Source organism: Mercenaria mercenaria, chromosome 10, assembly GCF_021730395.1.
Source record: "Mercenaria mercenaria strain notata chromosome 10, MADL_Memer_1, whole genome shotgun sequence".
Taxonomy (NCBI): domain Eukaryota; kingdom Metazoa; phylum Mollusca; class Bivalvia; order Venerida; family Veneridae; genus Mercenaria; species Mercenaria mercenaria.
In genome coordinates, this window is record NC_069370.1 from 34,599,777 (window position 1) to 34,619,519 (window position 19,743).

Below are 19,743 nucleotides of genomic sequence, written 5' to 3' on the forward strand. Positions count from 1 at the left end.
AAATTCAAAGCGGTTTTGTCTCCATTGATCAGACAAATACCTGTCTACTTCTGTATTCCTGCGATCCTCGTGGCCTTCCTCAAACCATCCTTTTCAGTATAGGAGATCCGTTGCCTCTTCTGATTCCCTGAAATTCTTCTTCTTTCAAAGGACCATCCTATCATGAAATATCCTACTTCCAAGCATTGTACTTCCGGAGAAGAGGATATTTTTCTAACAATCTGTGAATAATGCCGACAACCGCACAAAGCAAAGTCATTATTTTTGAAAGAAAGACGTCAAACGATTGTAAAGTCAATGTTTGATGAGAAGGTCCGACCTTTCTGTAGAAGTAAACGTATAAGGTAAAGCTCATACGGCCGTGGTTCTGTCAGCAGCTGAGCGGAAGAAACCTGTGACAGGTAAGACGAATGAAGCTACAGAATATATTTTATGATGCTCCGTCAAGCGATTCACGAAAAGAAGTTGTTTAAGAAATATGATGCAAGACGGACGACAGGCGCTTAGGTATCAATCTTCATGAGTGAGTTGAAAATAGTGGTTCGCGAGGGCATTCAAAAAAGTACATGCGTAATAGTTTCCGTGGGCATTTCTAAAATCTTAGATCTATTAAATCACTGCGATCATAAATATACATAGAAAACGAAATTCTAGACTGGCATCAGTCGTTAGAGTCCTTTAAAATAGATATCTCTGTCATAAAATCCTTTAAGTAGCATTTTCTAAAAATAACAACAACAACAGCAACAACAACAGCATCTTTTATCTCTTTGTTGTGATGAGCCTAGAGGAAAAATGTTTTCTGAGAAAATATCAGTGTCAGTATAAAGAAAGAAATAAACTTTATTACTTTTCTCGACACATCACATGGCTAAACGCATATTTGGGACACTTTTGTTTGAAAGAAATAGCGTTTTTATTCGGTCAACATGCTGGTGCACGGTAGCTATCCGACAGACATGAGACACTTAAAGGAAAGGACAATTATCTTGTCCTAAATGTTAGTTCTGTCTGTTAACAGGTCTTCTTTCACTGTATCAGGCAGTGAAAGAATGTTTAAAATTGACTTCTAGATAGGACTGTTATTGGCATTTTAACATTAAATGAAAACGGCAGTTATTTTGTTTCAATGGCAACACAGTATTCATTAAATACTAATGCGCGCGCTATCGAAAGACATTACGATGTCGCTCCTCTCATTTTAATTTAAACAGATCCATTTCCAAGAGAACATAACATACATTCGGACAGCTGCAACAAAAAATTGACATAACATCAAGGAAATGAACGTTATATTACACTCGTAGTGGGAAGTAACATTATGCAAGTCAGTATATATTATAAGACAATCACTCCTCTTACAGAAGGGTATAAGATAAACTCTTTCATTTATCATTTTTCTTCATTTTACCATACCTTAATGCAATTGTTAAAACTTGACAATAAATAAGATGCATTGCCAAGGGGGACAAGCAAACTGTGTCGCGATCAAGGTTCAAAATATCTAAATATTCTGTATAAAACTGTCAGTGCTCACAAAACTGTCATACATAGCTAGACATATTTCAGAGTACAAAGCCTCGCCTCATTTTGCAGAATTATCCTAAAACTGGCATAAAATGAAGAAATAGTCATATATACGGACGGTCTTACATGTAGCGAGTCGCAATGTTGCACTTCCCCTATGAGCAAAATTCGGGTGGCTATTTTATAAATTGCGTGCATGTTTTGTGCTTTTAATTAATGGCAAGATCAGGATTCTCATACAAGAATAAAGAACGTTATCAAAGCGAAAGGTTTACATCATCCATGAAAAATAGCGTGCCAAAATCATCAATTTTGCACCTTTTGAACAGTCTACAATGATCCCGCTGCAAGAACATTGTCCAATTTTATTGCATTTCTTAATTTAATAGTCCTTACTGAACGTCAGGACATAAACGGAATGGGGGCCCATCCAGCTCGTTTTTTCGAAAATAACAAACATGTTCCTGAGTATCAATCAACAAGCACAGAACCCTTCCGTGAATTGAATTTTTCCGCGAAATGGAGTCTCATTGATCATACAAAGCTACCAGCAGTTAGTTTTCCGACTGACATCAGAATTTTACATGTATCGGCTGTATAAATTTTCTAAAGAATTAATAATCATTATCTCTCACCTTAATTTACAGACATCCAAAATCACGATGTTCTCTTTATAACAAATATTGAAGGGGGCCAAAATTCGAAAGTGTACCCTGCTACCTTTAGATTTCAACCAATATAAGAATATTTCTCATTGCAGAGTTGGTGCAGCCGTTCTGCGCTTGCGCGGAATTATTATCAAATGGAGCGCACGGCAAAAATACTCATTTTTTTGCATGTCCGCACGCATTTAGGGTATAATGTGCACAATATACTGACTAAAGGTTAGGGTTAGAATCACCATGGTTACAAAATATATACATTTAAGGTATTTTTGTTCAAATTTAGTTAATCCGGTATATACCGGATTCTGTAATATATCACGGGCGCACCAACTCTGTATTTAGTCACAGCCTATTTTTAACATGTTCAAAACTTCCGGGTATTAACCAATAAAGAATTTCCCCTCAAAAGTTTGTGTGACACAGGTTTACCGATGATGTTAATATGTCACATTATGTGGAGAATTTTACAGGTAAGACATAGTTTCTCTTTTGATACATGCATAATCAAAATAGTGAAAAAAGTTTCTGTTTATCAATGTTTAATATTCATTTCGATCAATGTTTAATACTCATTTCAACGTTTGATTACTCCAGTTTAAGAATCACATAAATTGAATCAGTTTAAGATAGTGACCTTAAATTTGCTTGTTGTATATATATACATGTTAACTTAGTATTGTTTACCATTTTTCAAGAAATCGTGTTTTGCCTTAAGCGTAGTAACGTTGACATGCGCGTAATCTATCTTAAATGCACTTTACATAGTTGGGCAGAAAGTGTAAATGTAAATATTTGAATGTGATAAGAATTTGAGCCGGGAAGGAGTGTAGCGACTGCTGGAAATTTTACTTCATAGCTGATCAAATTAGTGCTTTTCTACTTTTTTTCCTTTAAAAGTTCAGCCTTACCCTGATGGGTAAGAGACAGATCATGTTCTACACTCTGCAGGAATAAATATTAATGATATACTTGTAAAAATTCTGTAAAAAAAGACTATACTTCAAACAATATTAATGAGCCGGATAGATTCTCGTTGCAAAGTAATGGTAATGCTGACATTAAACATTTTATTACGCTTTTCGGTCAGTAACTTATATATCTGTGTCAAGTGAATTAAACGCGTTAATCCAATGTGCGTAAAGAAAATGACGTCATGACATTTTCAGTGAAAGTTAAAGGAAATACTTCCTTTATAACATTATGGTCCGTACGGCCTTCCATAAATCGAAACATGTATATCTAATCACATTTTTTTTCTGGAACTATCTTAGTTCTACAAAATACATGACGAAAAACAAATGACTAGTGATACTTTAAGTAATTCTCGTGTGAATGAGATGACCACCTATTTACATCGTTGGTATGGCGGGAGAAATTCTTTTGATAAAACTTGGTTTTAATACACATACAATGTTGCAAATTTTGTCAAAATATATAATTAACTAGAAGATACTTCTGTAGAAAAGCGCATGTCTCCCCCTCTGCTTAGTCGTATAGGCAAGAAGTCAATAGGGGAGGTTGGCTGCAATCGGGATAATCTACTTGGCATGTCCAATCATCCCATCTGGACCCAGTTGTTCTCAAGCTATGAATTGGAAACGGTTTTTCATGTTCAGGCCCCTGTGATCTTGACCTTTGATCGAGTGACCCTAAAATCCGTAGGGGTCATCTACTCTGCATGTTCAATAATCCTATTAAGTTTTAACATTCTGGGTCAATGAAGTTTGAAGGTTCTGTGTCAAATGGTTCTCAAGTTATTGATCGGAAACCATTTTCCATGTTCTTGTCCCTGTGACCTTGACCTTTGATCAAGTGACCCCAAAAAAACATTAGGGGGTAATCTACTTTAAATGTTCAATCATCCTATGGAGTTTCAACATTTTGTGAAAGTAGCTCTGAAGTTATTGATCAGAAACGAGTTTTCCATGTTCAGATCCCTGTGACCTTGACCTTTGGTATAGTAACCACAAAAACAATAGGGGTCATCTTCTCTGTAAGCCCTATCACCCTATGAAGTTTAAAGTCAGAAGGTCAGGTGGTTCTCCAGTTATTGATCGACAATGAAGTTTAACAGACGGATGACCCCTATAAAAATATAGGAGTCATCTACTGTATAAGTCCTGCAACCATTTGAAGTTTAAAGGTTCTAGGTCAAATGGTTCTCAAGTTACTGACTGGAAATGGATTTTCATGTTCTGTTCGCTGTGGCCTTGACCTTTGACTGAGTGACCCCAAAATCAATAGTGGTCATCTACTCTGCATTTCCAATCAACCTATGAAGTTTCATCATTCTGAGACAAGTGGTTCTTAAGTTATTGATCGGAAATGGTTTTCCATGTTCAAACCCCAATGACCTTGACCCCCAAAAATTGATAGGGGTCATCTACTCTATAAGCTCTGCCATCCTATGAAGTTTGAAGTTTCTGGGTCAAATGGCTCTCAAGTTACTGACCGGAAATGGAGTTCCATGTTCTGTCTGCTGTGTCCTTGACCTTTAATAGAGTGACCCCAAAATCACTAGGAGTCAACTACTCTGCATGTCCAACCATCCTATGAAGTTTCAACATTCTGGGTCAAGTGATTCTCAAGTTATTGATCGGAAATGTTTTTGTGTCCTTGAACTTTAACAGAGTGACCCCAAAATCAATAGGGGTCATTTACTTTACATGAACAATCGTCCTATGAAGTTTCAACATTCTGGGTCGAGTGGTTCTCACGTTAATGATCGGAAATTGTTTTCCATGTTCAGGCCCCTGTTACCTTGATCTTTGATGGAGTGACCCCAAAACAATAGGGATCGTCTACTCGATAAGCCCTGCCACCCTATGAAGATTGAAGGTTCTAGGTCAAATGGTTTTCCAGTTATTGATCGGAAATGAAGTGTGACGGACGGACAAACGAAAGGACAGACAAACGGACAGGGCAAAAACAATAGGTTTCCCCCCATTGTGGTGACACAAATACTGCAAATTCAGTAAAAAAATTAATTTTGACAAAAAAATCTTGTTTACATGATTGACTATACACTTACCTTAGTCCCAGTAAGTTCCCTGTACTTTTTTGAGATGGTGGTCTCTGACTTAAAATATCATCTGTAACGTCACGTTCTGTTTCATTTCTTTGTAAAATACATTTCATTTCATGGACATATTTATAATAAAACGGCCATTGCAATAGTAACTTATTCTCTGATGTTGTAATTTTACCAGACGGCACTTGCTTGCCTCGGGTAATACAGGTTTTTCAAAATCCATTCGAGTCAAATACAACATCCCAGATAAATACACAACCGAAGTTACCCTATTGTATTTATGTAGAGTGTACATACATAGTAAATATCATACTCTTTACAAGGAAGAGCTTCATTAAGAGACTGACCAAATACTGAGTTGCATGGAAATGTAAACAATGCTTAAGATTTCATTTCATAGCTTCTATCCTATACATACATACCAATTTACCAATATTGTACATCATTGTTAACAATAAAACACTTCGTATGATAAGAGCATCGCCTTTGGTTGAATCCCTTTAGCATTCACTCCGTCTGTCTGTCCGTTTCCGGTTACTTCCTTGTCCTGGACATAACACTTTTATAAAACTTTTTCGGATAACGTGTATGTTTAAATCTTTCTTGAGTATTGTATCACTGTATTGCAGAGTGCAGTACATGAACTCCGTTGTTACATCGCCAAGGTGTAAGTCTGTAGGGGATCAACATATTGCACGTCTTACTCCATCTCTTTATAACTTTATACAAGTATCTATAAAGCGTATGCAGGAATTCATCATCCTGTCTAAAGGTCAAGGTCATGAGAGATTAGTCCCTATTTTGAGTTTATTTGAACCTGGAACATATGAGCCGTGCCATGAGAAAACCAACATAGTGGGTGTACGACCAGCATGGATCCAGACCAGCCTGCGCATCCGCGCAGTCTGGTCAGGCTCCATGCTGTTCGCTTTTAAAGCCTATTGGAATTGGAGAAACTGTTAGCGAACAGCATGGATCCTGACCAGACTGCGCGGATGCGCAGGCTGGTATGGATCCATGCTGGTCGCAAAACCACTATGTTGGTTTTCTCATGGCACGGCTCATATACTTATAAAAATAACGTTGTAACTCTTAATCCAAACTTGTTCTAGCCTTGTACTAGTCAATGGTATAAAACTTTGATGTGCAGTGCGAAGAATCTGTTGTCCTATCTTCAAGGTCAATCAAGAAAATGAAATACACCATAGGACCTAAAACAGCAACGTGGATCACCTGTAACAACAGTTCTAAATTCAGATATGAATCCAAAAGTGAAAGGCATGTTGATAGCTTTGACAAAAATGTGGAATAATCACCTAGTACATAGAACTTCAGCTTCTGCAAAAGTTTAAACTGATAAGCTAGGCCTAATGCTTTAGATAGATCCGAATATATACAGTTCCGTCAGTTTCATTATTAACAAATGTGGTAAACCAATCACAAACTAATCCTAATCCTGTGAGAACTTATTCCTCGAGAACCTGATCTATATGTCTTTGAACATGCTCAGCCAAACCGAGCTTCAAACATTTTCATTTTAGTCGTTTTGAGCAACCTCTGGAGTTTCAATTTTTTTTATTTTATAGATAATTTCTGTTTAGACATTGTCATAAGTAAGGGGTGTCATTGCTTTCTAAAGACAATGACAAAATAGGAGGAAAACAAATATTTTACTTATCTACTTTTTTTTATTAACTTTCCTATGTATAGTAATAACATTGACTGTCTTTAAAGGGTTTGTTGAATTGGCTCGAAGAAATAAGAAATTAGAATTAGATATTTTGCTAAGAACTGTGGATACAAAACATATATTTTAAAGATACTTTAAATTTGGTGATATCAAGGGATCGAGTTGTTTAAGGACAAACTCTTATGTAACATAAATTATAATTGAACTCCTGGTGCCTTGCATCATTGATCTCTAGTTCCGGATACGAATATCCTTTCATTGACCAATGAAAAATTGTTCGTTTAACATAATTGAGCCGTGCCATGAGAAAACCAACATAGTGGGTATGCGACCAGCATGGATCCAGACCAGCCTGCGCATCCGCGCAGTCTGGTCAGGATCCATGCTGTTCGCTTTTAAAGCCTATTGGAATTGGAGAAACTATTAGCGAACAGCATGGATCCTGACCAGACTGCGCGGATGCGCAGGCTGGTCTGGATCCATGCTGGTCGCATACCCACTATGTTGGTTTTCCCATGGCACGGCTCATATTTGGCAGTTACATATAGATCAGGTGCATAATTACCCTCAATAACATTTATAAAAGATGTTTGTACTTAGAAATTTTCATGAATTCGTTTACATAACTGCTTAGGATTGCTTTTATTGGAAATCATAGTTTTATTTTAATAAATACTTTTGGACAAAATTTTAAGTTACTTAATTATTTGCCTCCATATTTTGTAATTAACCATCTTGACCCATCAGACATATCTGAAGTCATTCACTGTTGTTGAGACATTCTTCCACACTTTGTTCTAGAAGGAATATGTCTATCAATTATAGGTATGGACATATCCATAAATGAATCATTTGGATCAGTTGTGGAAATCATCAAATAATTGCTATGGTTGTTCTGCAAGATAGTTAAAAACGTACTTCCTCAGATAGTTACATTGACCTACTAGTATAATAAATAAAAATGTGCTTTTTTTATGACGATTTCATATAATGCAATCTTTAATGTCTATTGAAATTATTACTATGCATACTGGCCTCCCTTCTCTATTCTAATTTGCTGAAACAGTTCATTCTTATTTGCTGAGACAGTTCACTATTTTTGTTATAGTTTTTAAACAAATTAAAAAAACTGCCGCCATTGGTAGGGCCATCGTTTTACGAATGATATTGCAATAACTTAATTATAATTAATTGGCAGAAGAAATTTATCCAGTAACGTTCAACTCAATATATTATGGATACTCATGTAGAAGTACTCTGAGTCCATCAGTCCTTGAGCATTGATATGAAGGATATGTAGTTCTATTTGATTACACCAAAAATGTATATTATTGCTATTAACATCAGAAATTATATCATGGTGTTTGACTTCTAATGGGTTACGTGTTGGTTTAAAAGTATCACTAGGATAAATGTCATTTGTGGTATCAATACATTTTTAGAAGGACATGAGACCGTCAAGATCAGGAGAAAGCGCCTAAGGCAGTTTGCAACAACAATTAACATTTCTGAGAACAGAATTTGATATTTGTCCTTGTTTTTTATATATGTATAAATTGTAGTGTCATTCTGGACTTCTGTAATAGGTTCTGTACCACAGGTATTCGCATTTGGCGACCCTAACTCATGAGCCTTGAATACGACATGTGTGTGTAATGGGTCGGCACATTTCTCCTCCCTCAAAACACACCTTTTGAAAATTCGATTTGTTTCTGTATGGCATAGGTTCTTCAGTGCCATTAGATTCATTATTGTTATGGTAAATATTCTGACATGACTTTATTTCGAGACAGTTTTGAACGTTGTTTTCATTCTTGTTCAAAACATTTTCACTTTTTTCTTTGCAAAATGGATGTTGTCGAGGAGAAGTTCCGTCTTTAAAAGATAAGTCCGAGTTCTTGTTAATGATTTCTTTTTTCAGTTCACATTCCTTCCACTCCTTTCTTGGTTTCCTGCATTAGGTTATATCATCATTTATCCTTGGTAAACAATGTTTTGCTCTCATTATTTTAAGATTGTCAACATGACAGACTTCCGCCATAAGCTTATTGAATTAAGTCAAACTCCAATGCATTTAACTACATTTAAGTACACTTTTTTTGCTAGCCACAAAATGTTGGATGTATGAATATAAAGTTTAAGACTATTGCATATCTTGCTTTAGTATCGTGTTTTCCTTGTTGAGAAAACAGCCAAGCTACTTAAATCGTTTCATATGATTTTTCTTTTTGTAATTCCGAAAGAGGAAGTTTTGCTTTAATACAATTTGATTAATGTAACTAGGAAGTAAACTCGACTGGTATTATATACAAACACAGTCTCTGAAAGGTAAACCTTTATAATAAGTTTGAATTTTTATGTCAGCTAACATTTTTTTTAGAAAGTGTGACTCCAATCTGTTTTCAAATTCCGTGTTTCGCAAAATTTTGCGAAAATTTTTACTCTTGTGTTTTCCCCTTACTTAATTAGATCATCACTTGGAAACGTTGACATATGAGCCGTGCCATGAGAAAACCAACATAGTGGGTGTGCGACCAGCATGGATCCAGACCAGCCTGCGCATCCGCGCAGTCTGGTCAGGATCCATGCTGTTCGCTAACAGTTTCTCCAATTCCAATAGGCTTTAAAAGCGAACAGCATGGAGCCTGACCAGACTGCGCGGATGCGCAGGCTGGTCTGGATCCATGCTGGTCGCAAACCCACTATGTTGGTTTTCTCATGGCACGGCTCAAATATTTTGAGTAAAGTTGTGTTGAGAATATAAAAGGCGTACTTAAATCCACCATGTGTTATGTTGCTAACAGTGCCTACTTGATTTATATATATATGTATATGATATTTAATTGTGTTGGAGTCGATGTGAGTAGGCGTTCTCGTGAGTCACAACTTCCGGGTTGATAGAACGAATCCTAAATCCTGTTCCACTGACCTTTTTCGATTTACTGTGATATAAAAGACCCCGAAAAAGTGTGAATAAGTCTTTTCAGCCGTAAAAAATAATTGTTTGTTTCCGGTAACATGCTTAGAAAAAAATAGGGTACAGGTAGGTCGGTAATTTTCTTAATTTAGAGCATCAGTAAGTTGATTTCTTACATCACTAACCATGTTTAAAGCAAAAAAAGTGTAGTTTTGGAACTTTTTGTTAAAAAGTTAAAAAACAACAACTCCAAAACCATAAAAACATTTAAGGCCGGGCGAAAAATTTAGGGTAGGTCGGGATACCGGAAACAAACAAATATTTTTACGCCTTATGGAAATGAATATACTGCTTAAACCAAACCGAAAATTTAGAAATACTAGCTAGAATAAGGAATCAGCTGAAAATTCAGTTAATAAATCAGTGTTGCGTAAAGTCAGATATAATTGAACGGCCAAAAAGGAATTTCATATACGTCTTAGAATAGAGGTCATCAAATAAATTGTAAAGATTAAGTCCATGATGTGGAAAATTTACAACGCATTTTTTTCAAACTTTTATTGCATGCACATTAATAAGTAAGAATTTCAATTTTGTGAAAACGAATGTTTATATGGATCTAGACTGAGCTGATTTTATGATGCTTGAATACGTAGACAGTGAAAATTTACATCAACACTACGTTCAACATTTTTTTTGTACCTGAATTTACCATTATTGTCAAACTAAACTCTTCAGTACGTGAAATCAAATTCTTCAACGTCAACATTAGCATTTACTAAGTGGAATTAAAAGAAATGAAGGCGTGATTCTACATTTCCGTCTAGCTTTTATTTTGGCTGTATTTGCACGAAGTTTTCAAAATTCTAACGAAGAAAACACTGCGTACATATGCCGACTGAAAATCAGATTCTGCAAAACATTCCGTATTATCTCGGGCCGTTCACTAACGTTAATGTCTGAAACATTGACTTTAAAACGCAATTTTTTAAAATTTTGCTCTAGCATATATTGCGAGAAAATTTGCTGGAATCTTTATTCTGCGGCTAGTGATGACTCAGCAAAAGTTTAGCAATAGGAATATGCTCTAATCATTGTTAAGGCCGACTGATTTTTTTTTGGTTAGGTTTAACGTCGCACCGACACAATTATAGGTCATATGGCGACTTTCCAGCTTTGATGGTGGAGGAAGACCCCAGGTGCCCCTCAGTGCATTATTTCATCACGAGCGGGCACCTGGGTAGAACCATCGACCTTGCGTAAGCAAGCTGGTTGGCTTCCTCATATGAAGAATTCAACACCCCGAGTAAGGCTCGAACCCACATCGGTGAGGGGCAAGTGATTTGAAGTCAGCGACCTTAACCACTCGGCCACGGAGGCCCCCGACTGGATATTTAACGTTCTAAAGTCAAAGTTTTAGACGTAAAACGTTAATGGTTACAGGTACAGCACAAAGCAATAGAAACAAATTTCACCTCTTAAAGTCTTTCTTGTGACTGTGAATATGAAAACATGAGAAATATTTTTTAAAGAACGTTAATTGAGGAAAGAACTTCAGTTTGACGAACACCAGTGCTAATGAAGAAGATAGACAGATAGACATTGATTGCTTCCAATTTATAATGTATATATTAAATATAACTCCAAGCACTGCATTTTACTGCCTTTAGGATGGAGTCCATAAACAAGCTATATTTATGTATACTGAGTCAAACGCTTTTCTATAGTCTACAAATGAACGGTATAGTTTCTTATTCGTCAACATATATTTTCAAAAAAAATATGTGATCAACAGTTCCGTATTTTGTACGAAAACAAGTACGCCTGTATTTCATATATAATTCCGAATTTCTTTGAAAAAAAAGTCTACTATTCAAAAGAGTTTTAAACATTTTTAGGAAATAGCTGAATATTAGATGAATCAATCAGTCAATCAATCAGTACAGCGTGACCCATAATGGCTGATACCATTTCAGTCTTGGATTTCAAATCATGTAAGTGTTGTATCCGGTATGTTTGTGCAGCCATGTATCGTATCGTATCACTTATTGTTTAAACTAGTGCAGGCTATTTAGACGTCCAGGACAAGTATAATTCGTTTCCGTTTTATTTTCCATATTTAAAGTGGCTTATATTACTCCAACTTAATTATATACATGTATCTACTGTCACTTGTGTTGGTGGTAAGGTGACATATCAACATAAGGAAGTTATTAATGATTCATTTTGTATTCTTACGTATATGTCTGTTCTGAATATGTTTTACTTTAGTTACATAAAAAGCGGAGGCGTAAGAACTTATTTTACTTTTTTAGACCAGTACTGTGTTAGCATTACAAGCTAAGTAAGCGTTGTTTATTGCGTATATTATTCTGTAAACAATGACCAGTGATACTTGTTTAGTGAAAATAGTTCAGAGGTATTATCCAGTGAATATTCTTCTGGGAGTATTTTTAAAGCAGTATTTCTCAGTTCAGGTATTGATAAAGGAGTATTAGTTTGATATGCATTCACCAAGGAGTACTTCTCAGTGAATATTTTTCAAGGAATTTTACTCAGTAAGTATTTTTCAATGAGTATTACCCCGTACATTTTGATCAGAAGTATTACATAGTGATTAATATTCAAGGAGTATTACGTAATAAGTATTGATCAAGAAATATTTCTCAGTGAGTACAGTTCAAGGAATATCACTCCGTACATTTTGTTCAGAAGTATTACATAGTGATTAATATTCAAGGAGTATTACGTAATAAGTATTGATCAAGAAATATTTCTCAGTGAGTACAGTTCAAGGAATATCACTCCGTACATTTTGTTCAGAAGTATTACATAGTGATTGATATTCAAGGAGTATTACGTAGTAAGTATTGATCAAGAAATATTTCTCAGTGAGTACAGTTCAAGGAATATTACTCCGTACATTTTGTTCAGAAGTATTACATTGTGATTAATATTCAAGGAGTATTACATAGTTGGTATTATTCATGAAATATTATTCTGTAAGTTTTATTAGAGAAGTATTACAAAGTGTTCTGGGAATGTTACTCGATGAAAACTGTTCTATCAGTATTAGTGTGTGAAATATTTCTAGGGATTATTACTTAGTGAAAAATTTCACACTGAGGTATGCTCTGTGTTTTTATCCTTTGAATAGTGCACACAGAGTATCTTAAACGAGAACTAGTTGCATTACTCTATGTTAGTAATAAACAATGTACACTTTTGAGAAATACATATGCTACAATACTTTTAGAAATTACACATGAAATTATGAAAATAACGTAAATGTAAAGGATAGGAAGACATGGCTTACAAGTTATTTTCGCACGTCACGATATATGCATAGCATAAGTATAGCGTTATTTTCATGTTTCATATTGCCAATGAAAGGTTATAAAACTTGAATATTATTTATACTTTTCAGGTTGACCAAGTATGGGATGCGAGAAAAAGTTCCATCCAGACAAATCGGAAACCGACCAGTCACCTGTACTAAGCCCACGTGGAACTGAATGCCAAGCTGAACGCGATTACCCTAATTCTGTTACTGTTTATAATCCACTCAAATCTGCATCTCAACAATGTGTAAATAGCTCTAATTTTCAAAAGAATTATAAAATGGCATCAGATAACAATGCATCAGATGGGAAGAATCGTGGCCAAGACAGTGTTCGTGAACCTGTTGAGAGTACAGATGAAACAATTAGTGAAATTGTTGAAACAAATAGTAAATCTGAAGATGAAAATGAGGTTGACAATGTTGCCAATCCCGAAATTGAAACTGCAAGAACGGAGAATAATAACAAAGAAGAAACAAACATTCCTAACCGTGACAATGGTGACATAGACAATATAAGGAGTGAATCAACTAACGTAATGGTGTCTGATGATAATAATACAAAACTTGTTAATGCAACAGAACAAATGAATGTGGAAGATGACGACGAAAAACAAAAAGAAAGCGAACGCCTGCCAGTTGCATCACATCCAGTTGAAGTGATAGCGCAATCGTCATCTGAAGAGAACACAGCTAGTAATGGACCTCTGTCTGAAAATAATATTCAGTTAGAAGTTCTAAACAGATTAGAAAGATTAAAAGATCAACTCGACACATTAACTGACATTCCACCAATTTTGTTTGACGTGTCTCTAAACTGTTTAAAACCCAGTACAATCGAATATATGTCTTATCATCTAGACGTAGATAATGACGTTCTTTCACCGGATGATAAATGTAAAGACTATCGTGGAATGGCGGAATGGATCGGTCTTGAAAACATTTTCATAAAGTATATATCTCGCTCATCATTTATGTTAAAGACTCGAGAGGTGCTAAGTAAATGGCTTACAATCGAGGTGGAACCTCTACCCACTCTGAAGAATCTAAGAGACTGTTTACTAGCAATAGACCGGCCAGATGTACTTGAAGATATGTCAATTAAAATGGGTATGTTTTATGTATTAGGATTTGTCCTCCATCCTTAGCAAAAGAAGGGAACTATATATACAACTCTCAAACTGTGTATAAGGGAGCACCAGATCTACTTACAAATTTTAAATACTGTGAAAACATTTAATTTCGTGGGCATGAAATTTCGTGGTTTTGGTCAAAACGGCAATTTCGTAGAGACGAAAATTCGTGGATTTCAACTTCTGAACATAAAATGAGTGGGAATTTTACGTGTTCGTTGGGATCAAATTTCGTGGATTGACTCAACCACGAAATCCACGAAAATTAGTCCCCCACAAACATTAATGATTTCACAGTATGTAAATTTAAACATTTGTAAACTAGAAGTAAACATATTCGTTTAATTTCTATTAAAGGTGCTATGCATTTTCTATCGGCTGTATAATTTTAGCTTAAAAACACCATTTTAATAAAGGTCTCATAAATGTTTTTCTTGTTAGCTGACGTTAACATAAAACCTGACATTTAGAACACAAATATCGATCTTTTTAAAATCAATAAATAAACTAAGAACGTCATTATTTTTTTCAGCACGAGATGCAGTGTCATGGAAAATGACCCAGTTTGAAGGTAAATCATTACACAGTATTTTTAACATATGCTAAATCTGCGCAAAAGTAGTGCCTCTTTGTTTTTGGGGGCAATGCCCCCAGATTTAACAAACCGTCTTTCAATTTTCTGGTCGAGCTTATGACCAAACTGACAACACACAGAAAACAAGTTCCGAAGTATTTACCAAACATAACTTTCATATTGCATTTTGCAATTATATTTTCCATCTAGATATGATTAAATAGATCTACACATTTTATATCAACAACAGTATGTGAAGAAAACTAAACTGCATTATAAATATAAATTATAATAGATCTTCTTAAGCGTAAGAATAATAAAGACGCTTGATTTGATTACGTGATCGATTCTGAAACCGACACTTGTTTTGATCATGTGACCTATTCTGAAATCCAGTAACTAGTTTCAATACGCTCAAAAAAAATGTGTTCATGATTCTGCGTAAAAATAGCAACTACTAAGGAATTGCAACGCCACTGATAAGCCGATAGATTATTGATTTTTTTCATCACCGTGCCTCGACACTGTTGTGGATGTGTATTATGGAGCAACTTTATCAGTTTGCGGCGATCAGTACCGTTTATCAGTAGGCGAATCTATAAATATGCGGCAACATCCTATAGATCCCGATTCACAATCTGTTAAAATATCTTTTCTGTGCAGGTGTTATTTCTAAAATATTATTTCAGAAAATAGAGTGCTGAAATGAAATACTTTTCGCATGTCTTAGAAAATATTTTCAAGAGATATGTTATTTATAAAAATTAATACTATAAAAGATAATAATAATTATAATAATAAATAAAAAAAAAACAGTGGTTTACTTGAAATAGAATAGGTAGAAAAAATTCATTACTTATTCGTCAGTTTGAATTTATGACTTATTTGGTTGGGGGAGGGGGTGGGTGGGGGGAGGGTGATTAATTTGACAGTTTGATTTTTTGTAATTATTATCTAATCTAATAATCGTCAGTAGATTTTTTCTCTCATTGTTCGAATTCGTAAAATCAACTATGAACAGATTACTTCTGTTTTACACCAACTATTAAGAACATTTTAAAGCTTAAAGGCATATTTATGTACTTGGTCGGACCGTCCTTATTCGTGATTGTTTATTATGTATAGTTATATATTCTGATCTCGAAATCAGCTGTAAATCGTTAATCAAATTGTCTTGTCCGCAGAAGTTGCATAAAAATGAATTTGATTTCAAATAGTTACTAAAATTTAATACACAATTGCACGGTGCATATCCATATTGGCGGACTCTTTGCGAAATATGCTTTATCGGCGGTTTCTTGCGTCGGCACCGGCGATTCTTTGCTATAAACAGGTTGGCAGTTATAAAAAGTCAGATAAACACACCAAATTAATTAAGCTATACTGTTTCCAGATAGTCATTAGCCTAGAGCCTCTCTGTGCGTAATGCAGAGAGCCTGCCTGTGCATCAAAAAAAAAAAAAAAAAAAAAAAAAAAAAAAAATGGTATGCAGAGAGGCCGCCGGTGCCACGACAAAACCGAAAGTAAGTGGTTTTGAAAAATTCCATTTACATTTCGGCCTATTCATCTTTATTATTTGGAAGAATATTGATAAATGAATACAAATAGTGCGCTTGATATCTATGATATCAAAGCAAAAACTTTTTTTTTTGTTTTTCCTGAAATCCGACCTCACAATAGGGCCAATAGAAACGCACTTATTCTGGAAGAGTACAGCATTTCCCAAACTGAACATGTGCCCGATTCTTTAGTCTAAAGATCAGAACATTATGTATATGACGTGTTTAACATAATTATAATGTTCGGGAAATCCTTGAAAAAGGACCGGAGAAAAAATTCAATCCCACATTTTTATTTAAAAAAAAAACAAAGCCATATACGCTGATCAAACTGGTAATTATCTGCAGGAAAATTATCGTTTAACGTAAAAAGTGCGCTAAATACTGTTATAATTGCGTGTACATATACGTATTTCATCATTTTTCAGACCGAGTAATTTTTACTATGGGAGATAATCCACCACTCCGCGATGATAACTTGCCACAGGTGCCCGTTATATTTTGGCCTCATTTTCTTGGTAATTATCCCTGCAGATATACATTTATGTTACCAGTTTAATGTATTTCATCTATCTGAGAGTGCAAATGGTTTCTGATGGTGATATTCGAAGGCAAAACCACCAGAAATCTTGTTTTTTTTCCACTGGCGTTTCGTATCCTAATTTACTCGAACCTAACTGTATACGCCAGTTCGGTAGGTTTTCATAGTGTTTAATGTGTTTCTTATATCATGATATTGATATTTTGAAATACAGGTGTACATTAAATAACCTAAAATTGAAAAAGACAATGTTATTTTGATCAGCAAACATAACAAACAATATGAATAATAATATCATCATATATCATGTATGTTTTTAAGAAAAAAGTTACTGAATTTTAGCAATAGTTGGAATGGAAAAAGGTAGATCTATAAAAATATTTTTTACAGGTGTTTGTGTGTTAACTAATGACGACTCCTTATTAAAATGATACTTATTTGTAACAAAAAACATTCCTGAATTTTTTAATTGATAAGTATTGTACACATTAGAAAACACAGCCTAGATTTTTTCAGTGTCAGTTCAAGGAAATCCTGTTCCTTCAGACTTTCCCATATTGGAATATTTGGACTTTCTTTCCAAACTTTCATAAAGTGTTACAAACTTTGCCTGTTTCTGTTAGACTGTCAAGAACACATGATGTCAAAACATAGAGTGCAAACAGAAGTATTGAAGAAATTGAAACACATTGTATAGCTTTATCTTTTTCATTTTATCAAACCTGGCAATGAAAGGTTTTTATTTGTCGATGAACAGCTGCTATTGAACAAGACTAGATTTTTATCTTTACCTTTTGAACAAAATATAGAAGTGTATTGAACACAAAGTTAATAAAGTTGTGACCACTCCATTTCTTGCCACACACAAGTGCATTACATAATGCCTGCATGTACTTCCCTGTCATGAATGGGTTACATCAAGTCTTGAAACTGCAACATTGCCCCCATCAGTCCTCTCAGTACTTTGATTAAGTACTGTTATTATGGAGGTACTGAAACTTATCTTCTATAAATTAATTAATTGATTATCAAGTCGATCTTTACTTCAGACCTCAACTCTTGCAGATGGTACATATTCTAAAGTGGAATATATCGTGTAACGATTTTATTGTTAGTGACAATTTTACCATGTAGGCTATAATGTACATAATATGTACTGTCAGTGTATATTTTTACATGTCAGCATCCTTTGACAAACAAACGAAATAAATACAGTTCCTAAAATATTTTACTCTTACACCATTGCCAAAATTATTGTAATATAACATAATAATTCTTTGTCATTTGACTTATTTCATCACATGTTTACATCGTTGTGAAATTTAATTTTGTGAAAGAAAGAGAATCATTTTTATTTTCAAGTCAATGCTTACTCCTTTAATTTAAACTCAGTTGTTCCACATCGTGCATAAAACATTATTTATAATGCTGAATAAATTACAGTTGTCAGACTGAAAGTCTTCTTCAAACTTATTTCAGTTTTCATAATTGTTTTATTATAAACAAGTATATATATTATTTCGCAGCCAACACAAAGAAACAGTCTCGCAAAGAAGACACATCATGGCAACTTACACGACATGACGGTAAGTAAAGATTTCTTTTCTAATATCTCATATCCGAGTACATTTTAAGTATTAGTATGCTTCAACATTCAGCCTGATGGGTTTCAGGAAGATGAATTCCGTCACTAGGGCATGGCTGTCCGTTTATCTTGGATGAGATCTCCTGCCATGGCACCAGTATCTGTTACCTATTTGAAAATGAAAAGACATACCCAATCTGAAGCAAGATACATTTTCTTGTTCTTTTATATCCATCAAATGGATTTTTAATCCAACTTTCGTTTTAAATACAATAGACAAGATCCGTTTTCTAATTTGTTTCACATAATTTTAAGTCCAGCTTTCGTTCTAAATATAATAGACAAGATTCTACTTCTAATTTGTTTTCTTTTCTTATATCACATAACTTTAGGTCCAACTTTCGTTTTAATATAATAGACAATATCCTATTTCTAATTTGTTTTGTTTTCTTATATCACATAATTTTAAGTCCATTTTTCGTTTCAAATATAATAGACAAGATCCTATTTCTAATTTGTTTTGTTTTCTCATATTTCATCATCAGGAAGAAACTAAGCTACTATATAATTTTCTCTTACATTTTCAATATCAATAGATCATGACTTATTTTGTTATCTTCAAATTTGAGGGTGAATGCTGAAGAGGTATAAGTGCAGGTAGATAAAGAAGCATTTCAGACTTCTTTCACATTCACCCTCGTAACATGCTCCCACTCGTATTCCAAAATGCCAGTCATTTAGCAATAAGGGTTCCGCTATTCGCCATGCCGTGTAACAGGCGTTACTAACCCGTGTTTTAGTTGTTACCGGAAGAGAGACGTACTACACATGTTGTTTGGTGTACGCCGACGAGGACGAGGGAATGGCTCAAATATTCACGAAGTTGTATAAGAGTGTTTATCCAAAAGCTTTGTTTTTCCTCCCGCAATTTGATCTGAAGCAGGGAAAATTTCTCTACGAGACAACTGCCCAAGTCATAGAGGAAAGGTAAGGATATATGTGTCCTTTTTAACGAGGAACGGTAAAAATTAATTACTTTTTCGTAACATCACTTGTTTAAATGTTAATTCAGAATGGAATATTTTGTTTTTATTTAAATATTTTAGAATGTATGCTACTCACAATTGTCCTGATGAAAAATTGAAATATTTAGATATTATCAAATTGCTGAAAAATAAACT

The 19,743-nt window shown here is 34.6% G+C and overlaps 1 protein-coding gene across 5 annotated transcripts in view; it reads left to right on the forward strand.

Annotated features, from left to right (window-relative positions):
- The first annotated feature begins 2,286 nt into the window (after window positions 1-2,286).
- LOC123559412 (uncharacterized) overlaps window positions 2,287-19,743 on the forward strand; it is a 35,008-nt gene continuing 17,551 nt past the window's right edge. Inside the window, exons 1-4 of one of the 5 annotated variants that reach the window (XM_045351198.2) lie at window positions 2,287-2,662; window positions 13,258-14,280; window positions 14,836-14,874; window positions 18,504-18,563. In XM_045351198.2, coding sequence (XP_045207133.2) covers window positions 13,269-14,280; window positions 14,836-14,874; window positions 18,504-18,563 — 1,111 coding nt within the window. In that variant the 5' untranslated portion in view covers window positions 2,287-2,662; window positions 13,258-13,268. Of the gene's footprint in view, window positions 2,663-9,117; window positions 9,242-11,716; window positions 11,825-12,015; window positions 12,389-12,464; window positions 12,694-13,257; window positions 14,281-14,835; window positions 14,875-18,503; window positions 18,564-19,743 lie in introns of those variants that run through there. The other 4 variants (XM_045351203.2, XM_045351201.2, XM_045351199.2 and 1 more) reach the window with 4 other exon arrangements.